General features: G+C 43.4%; 1 protein-coding gene across 2 annotated transcripts; it reads right to left on the reverse strand.

Annotated features, from left to right (window-relative positions):
• Positions 1-1,037: 1,037 nt before the first annotated feature.
• Positions 1,038-2,838, reverse strand: LOC123150767 (uncharacterized). 2 transcript variants are annotated; one of them, XR_006475338.1, is made up of 3 exons: positions 2,643-2,838; positions 1,624-1,788; positions 1,038-1,530 (listed from the first exon to the last, which is right to left on the reverse strand). XR_006475338.1 is itself a non-coding variant. In XM_044570598.1 (3 exons), exons 1-3 carry the CDS (start codon positions 2,784-2,786, stop codon positions 1,371-1,373), a joined length of 477 nt encoding a protein of 158 aa, XP_044426533.1. In that variant the 5' UTR covers positions 2,787-2,838; the 3' UTR covers positions 1,038-1,370. The 2 variants fall into 2 exon arrangements, 1 of the variants encoding a protein (XP_044426533.1); XM_044570598.1 differs by having other exon boundaries at positions 1,624-1,796.
• Positions 2,839-7,222: the final 4,384 nt, after the last annotated feature.

The following is a 7,222-nucleotide window of genomic DNA, read 5'->3' on the forward strand; positions in this document are numbered from 1 at the left end:
TCCTGCTCCTGCTGTGCCGGGAAGGAGAGGGTTGCGGAGCGCATGAGCTGCATGGCGTCACCATTGTGCACCAGTTGCAGGTGTCGTTGCCCACCCACTGAGGCCACCGGACGCCGCACCACTGCACGAGCCGCCGTCCGCCGCACCACCGAACCGCACATGCTCCTCTTGTTGAGCGAGGAAGAGGCAGAGTGCAGCCTCCCATGCCTCACGCCAGAGCACCAGCGTCCTCGTAGGTTTCGATCCAGGAGTGGATTGAGCCGCCACGAACCGCCAGTGCACGCCTGACCTCGCCGAAGCAGGCCGACGCGGGCTGCGACCCTCTCCCGTCCGACGTGGTGCCTCCCTCTCCTCTTTCCTCTCTCTCTCTCCCTCCTCTCTTCCCTTTTCTCCCTCTCATCTTCTCTCTCTAATTCAGACAATTGAGCGCGGCCGGCGCCAGGGAAGCTCGCCTCCGCATCCGCACAACCCAGATCCCGGGGTGGACGAGATGCGGGAGGGTGGAGGGGGCGTGACTGATGTGGGAGGATGGAGGAGGAAGCGAGCGTGGAGGCGGCTATGGTTCGAGCGAGGATTGGCTTTTTTCCCCGCTGCACACTCGCTTCCCTTGCGAACGAAACCCTCTCTTTTTTTACTTGGGCGGCGCGCTTGCTGCACTGCTGATAGTAATGCGCTGGCTGCACTATTCATAGCAGAGCGAACGCGGCTGGCTAGCACCCCAGCATCCTTTATAAGTAAAATGGTTGGACGAGAGGCTGGGCATCAGGTTCAAATATGAACATCCGAATTACTTCTTTGGACGCTCGGCTGGCAAATAAAATAACATTTACAAAAAAGAGTAACCAATGAAGGCCATCTGGGGAAGAGCCCATGGGGCAAAGCCAGTATAATTAACGATTCCAATATACGACAACACAGTGACAATGTATGATTTCAATAAACAAATTATGCATATCCTAAACCACCATCTGATTGTCATATTATGGACTATTTCATAAATTATGACAATCGGTCCACAGATAATCATCGCACACACCTTCTTCAATTACCACACTTAATGGAGCACCTGCTCCACACAGCTTAGAGCCGCAACATTGTGTTACCAGTATACATGCCAAAAAACACAGTAATTAGCCAACAGTAGTTTCCTAAGATTGCCCACTTGGTTTTACATACCATAAACAGAGTGCACCCACAAGCTTGGACCAGTTCTTTTGGGCAGCTTAAAAAATAAGCTACCTCTCTGCAGATTAATAAATAAATCGTCCCCTAAATTTGTTGAGACTTCTAAACTAGTTATCCCATAACTATTTTAAAAGCCCCAACCAATAAGAGAGGCGGCTTATGAGAAAAGCTAGGGAGGATGCAGCTTATATTTTAAGCTGCCAAAAGATCTGTCCCCTACTCTTGGAAAATTCCTTTTGGTACCTATTCATTTCATATTTCACACCCACGACGAAACCAACAGCAGCAGATGCAATAGCGAGCAGCCGTCTAATCCTCTTCCATTTTGGTCCATTCATGTGCTCCCTGTAAAAAAGATGTGCATGATGTATTAATGCTAGGATCATTTCATTTGATTATAACAAATCAAATAAGTTGTAGTGCCTCAGAATTAATTACCTCGCAGCATCAGCTTGGATTCTACCTATCCCATCACCAATAATACTAGTTATCTTGCCATCTATCTCCACTCCCTCCTTTTCTAATTTTGCCAACAAATGATCAGCTAGCCTCCTGCTTCGTCTTCCTAGCAACATCAGCTCTGGCTCCATTGCTGGATCCACCCTGGTAAGCTTAATTAGATAATTATGAGATAGTGATACATGAGTTAAAGCAGCTAGTCCTGCGTGTTAGTAGATGCTAAGGACAGAGCATGCATGGCTGCAAATAGTCCTTCTAGAATCCATACTATCAAACTTTCAGAAGATTGGTCACCAGTATGTCTAAAGCTATCAAATTTATACTACTAGAGTGGGTTTGGGAAATGGTTTAACAACAGTACAGCAGAAGAACCACAAAAAGTCACTAAGGGAAACTAAAACGTAAGGATGGCATACTCTTCTTCACTCAAAGTAAATCAAACACCCACATATCATGGAATTAACGGTTCATCATATCCGCTGTGTAGTCAATGTGCGAGCGGGGCCAGGGCCGAGCCCAACCACTACAGGTTGCTTCAGTAAAAACTACTCTACTCTGCAAAAGCACCAAAATTTTCAAACTGCTCCGCAAAAGTACCAAAATTTTCATCTTAGATTTATGTGCATATAAAAGGGGTTCATCAAATCCACATTGTAGTGAATATGCGAGCGGGGCCAGGGGCCAAGCCCAACCACTGAGTAATTATCACCACTTTTTCAAGCAAAAGTAACAAATTTAGCACATGAATCAAAGATAGACTCTGCAACCCGGCACTTATTGTACATATTTCAGTGGCAATATTCACCATTATTAGGCAAATTTATATCTCTCTTACTGTCTGGGAAAAAGGTCAGGGGCGCATCATATAATTTGATTTGTTACTAGCATAAAACCCGTTTGATGGGGTTAATTTGGTGATAAAAGTCAGAACAAGGCAGTCGGGCAGCAAATTGCAGGCATAGTAGGTGGATCCAATGAACGAGAGCGGAATTAGGTACCTGAGAGGTGGGAGTCAGAGAGTCCGCCGGCGGCGAATAAGGGGGTCCCAGATTCCGCCGCGAAGTGCTGGAGGGAGAGCGCAGCGCCATGGCACCGGCACGTCGCACGCCGCAAGAATCCGGAGGAGGAGGAGGAGGGGGCATCGGCTAGGGTTTGGGTGCAGCTGCTTGCTTCCTCGATCGATCCGGGGCCTCGTCTTTGTTGTGGCAGCCGAGAGCCGCTGCCTTTCTTTTTGTAGCTCTTCTTGATGGACAGACTCGGATGGGCTGGCCGCCCGGCCTCTTGGGCCTGCTTCACAACAAAAGAAGCCATCCCAAAATCACTACCCAAGAAGTACTTCTTGTTTTCCTCACGAAAAAAAGTACTTCTTGTAAAGATCACTCCATCTTCCGAGGTTGTGACAAATGATGCACATGCAGTGAGTCACTTGTCACAACCTGGGTGTTTTTTTTTCGTAAATTATTTTATTCAAAATTATTTTATCTCTTAAACCGTGCGTCTAAATTTTGAACCCTTTTCACCGTTGAATTTCTCACGTCAAGATCTTTGAAACTAAATACCATGTTAATAGATTTTGATGGCCTTTTTCACGAAAAAACAAAGAAAAATCAGACTAAAAAAATTGAATGGGAAGCATGGTTCTGGTATAGTTGTGCCTCTCATGGAAGCAAACTTGTCCCTCCACAGGAGGCAAATATGTGTCTCTCGCGGAAGCAAAAATACACTTATTTTACTTTTTCGGAAGCAAATTTGTACCTCTTGCAGAAGATAAAAAAAGAAACATGTTTGTTTTGTTGAAATATGCCCTAGAGAAAATAATATTGTATTTTTATTTTCATAATTAAGAGTTTATATTTCATGCTATAACTGCTATGATTTTGGGATATGTGATTCAGTGGAAACTCATATGCACGTGTGAAATGATAAATACTCAAGTGTTGTTGCTCATCATGTTTTTTACGTGCAAAACTCATATTAGGGAGTAGTAAATAATAGGTTCTAGTCTTGCCTCCAAGTCTGGCTCAAGTGTTGTTGACGATCATTTTTTCGGATCTTATGATATAGTCAAGTGTAACGATATGTTGAAAATATGCCCTAAAGGCAATAATATGGTATTATTATATTTTTTCATTTTCATAATTAAGAGTTTATATTTCATGCTATAACTGCTATGATTCTGGAATATGTAATTCAGTGGAAAACTCATATTGATGTGTGAAATGATAAATACTCAAGTGTTGTTGTTGATCATCTTTTTGACGTGTGAAACTCATATTAGGGAGTAGTAAATAATATGTTCCTAGTCTTGCCTCTAAGACTGGATGAAGTGTTGTTGACGATCATTTTTTTGGATCTTATGATATAGTCAAGTGTAACGATATGTTGGAAATATGCCCTAAAGGCAATAATATGGTATTATTATATTTCTATTTTCATAATTAAGAGTTTATATTTCATGTTATAACTGCTATGATACTGGAATATGTGATTCAGTGAAAAACTCATATGCACGTGTTGAATGATAAAATAGTAAAGTATAGGTTCCCAGTCTTGCCTCTAGGACTGGCTCAAGTGTTGTTGCTGATCATGTTTTCCGGATCTTAGGATATTGTAAAGAGTAACGATAGTCCTAAGTCAAGATTGAGAGTATGATGTTAGAAGAACGATCATATTGAATCGACTCAATCTTGTTTGTTATACCTTGAGATAATATCGGCTGAAATCAATTGTTATAACACAAATTATTAGCATGTGTTTTTAGTTCCTTGGACCATAAGAGTATCGTAGCCACTTCCTACTGTACGGTGGACTTTGGGGTTTCTCAAATTCCATCTGTAACACGGTGATCATAATGACAACTTACGGGTTCATTGAAAAGTTTGACAAGGGACTAGATACCTCGAGAGTGGGATTTTCTCCTCTAACGATGGAGAGATATTCTTAGCGCCCTATTGGTGTGACAGCATTGAAGAAAATATTCCCTAGAAGCAATAATAAAGTTGTTATTTTATATTTCCTTATTCATGATAAAGGTTTATTATTCATGCTAGAATTCTATTGATCGGAAACCTTAATACATGTGTGAATACATAAACAAACACCGTGTCCCTAGTGAGCCTCTACTAGACTAGCTCGTTGATCAAAGATGGTTAAGGTTTCCTAACCATGGACATGGGCTTTCATTTGATAACGGGATAACATCATTAGGAGAATGATGTGATGGACAAGACCCATCCGTTAGCTTAGCATAATGATCGTTCAGTTTTATTGCTATTGCTTTCTTCATGTCAAATATATATTCCTTCGACTATGAGATAATGCAACTCCCGGATACCGGAGGAATGCCTTGTGTGCTATCAAACGTCACAATGTTACTGGGTGATAATAAAGATGCTCTAGGTATCTCCGAAGGTGTTTGTTGAGTTGGCATAGATCGAGATTAGGATTTGTCACTCTGAGTATCGGAGAGGTATCTCTGGGCCCTCTCGGTAATACACATCATAAGCTTGCAAGCAAACGGCTAAGGAGTTAGTCATGAGATGATGTATTATGGAACGAGTAAAGAGACTTGCCGGCAACGGGATTGAACTAGGTATGATGATACTGACGATCGAATCTCGGGCAAGTAACATACTGATAGACAAAGGGAATTACGTATGTTGTCATAATGGTTCGACCGATAAAGATCTTCGTAGAATATGTAGGAGCCAATATGGGCATCCAGGTTCCGCTATTGGTTATTGACCAGAGAGGTGTCTCGGTCATGTCTACAAAGTTCTTGAACCCGTAGGGTCCACACGCTTAACGTTCGATGACAATATAGTATTTTATGAGTTATGTGATTTGGTGACCGAATGTTGTTCAGAGCCTCGAACGAGATCACGAACATGACGAGGAGTCTCAAAATAGTCGAGAGGTAAAGATTGATATATAGGACGATAGTATTCGGACACCGGAAGTGTTTCAGGGGGTACCGGGTACTTATCGAGTCACCAGAAGGGGTTCCGGGCACCCCCGGCAAAAGATATGGGCCTTATGGGCCAAGAGGGGAAATGCACCAGCCACGAGGGGCTGGTGCGCCCCCCATATGGGCCGGCCAAGGAGGAGAAGGAAAGAGGGGAAGGGAAAGGAAAGAGGGGAATAGGATTCCCCCATCCTTGCCTCTCCCCCTCTCTTTCCTCCCCATCCGACATATATGGCAGGGGCGCGCGGCTAGGAAGGAGCCCAAGTAGGATCCGGTCCTACTTGGGGAGCCTCTTGGCCTCTCCCATTCCTTCCCACCCGTTGGGAACGTAGCATGCAATTTCAAAAAAAATTCCTACAATCACGCAAGATCTATCTAGTGGATGCATAGCAACGAGAGGGGGAGAGTGTGTCCACGTACCCTCGTAGACCAAAAGCGGAAGCGTTAGCTTAACGCGGTTGATGTAGTCGGACGTCTTCTCGATTCAACCTATCAACCACTGAACGTACGACACCTCCGAGTTCTGCACACGTTCAGCTCGATGACGTCCCTCGAACTCTTGATCCAACAAAGTGTCGAGGGAGAGTGTCATCAGCACGACGGCGTGGTGATGGTGATGGTGAAGTAATCCGCACAGGGCTTCACCTAAGCACTACGACAATATGACCGAAGGAGTAAACGGTTGAGGGGGGCACCGCACACGGCTAAGAACAATTGATTTGTCTTAGAGGTGCCCCTTGCCCCCGTATATAAAGGAGGGAGAGGGTGAAGGAAATATGCCCTAGAGGCAATAATAAAGTTGTTATTTATATTTCCTTATACAATGATAAATGTTTATTATTCATGCTAGAATTGTATTAACCAGTAACTTGATACATATGTGAATACATAGACAAAACAAAGTGTCCCTAGTATGCCTCTACTTGACTAGCTCGTTAATCAAAGATGGTTAAGTTTCCTGACCATAGACATGTGTTGTCATTTGATGAATGGGATCACATCATTAGGAGAATGATGTGATGGACAAGACCCATCCGTTAGCTTAGCATAATGATCGTTAAGTTTTATTGCTATTGCTTCTTTATGACTTATACAAATTCCTTTGACTACGAGATTATGCAACTCCCGAATACCGAAGGAACACCTTGTGTGCTATCAAACGTCACAACATAACTAGGTGATTATAAAGATGCTCTACAGGTGTGTCCAAAGGTGTTTGTTGGGTTGGCATAGATCAAGATTAGGATTTGTCACTCCGAGTATCAGAGAGGTATCTCTGGGCCCTCTCGGTAATGCACATCATGATAAGCCTTGCAAGCAATGTGACCAATGAGTTAGTTGCGGGATGATGCATTACGTAACGAGTAAAGAGACTTTCCGGTAACGAGATTGGACTAGGTATGAGGATACCGACGATCGAATTTTCGGGCAAGTAACATACCAATGACAAAGGGAATGACATATGTTGTCATTGTGGTTTGACCGATAAAGATCTTCGTAGAATATGTAGGAACTAATATGAGCATCCAGGTTCCGCTATTGGTTATTGATTGGAGATGTGTCTCGATCATGTCTACAAAGTTCTCGAACCCGTAGGGTTCGCACACTTAACGT

Source organism: Triticum aestivum, chromosome 7A, assembly GCF_018294505.1.
Source record: "Triticum aestivum cultivar Chinese Spring chromosome 7A, IWGSC CS RefSeq v2.1, whole genome shotgun sequence".
Taxonomy (NCBI): Eukaryota; Viridiplantae; Streptophyta; class Magnoliopsida; order Poales; family Poaceae; genus Triticum; species Triticum aestivum.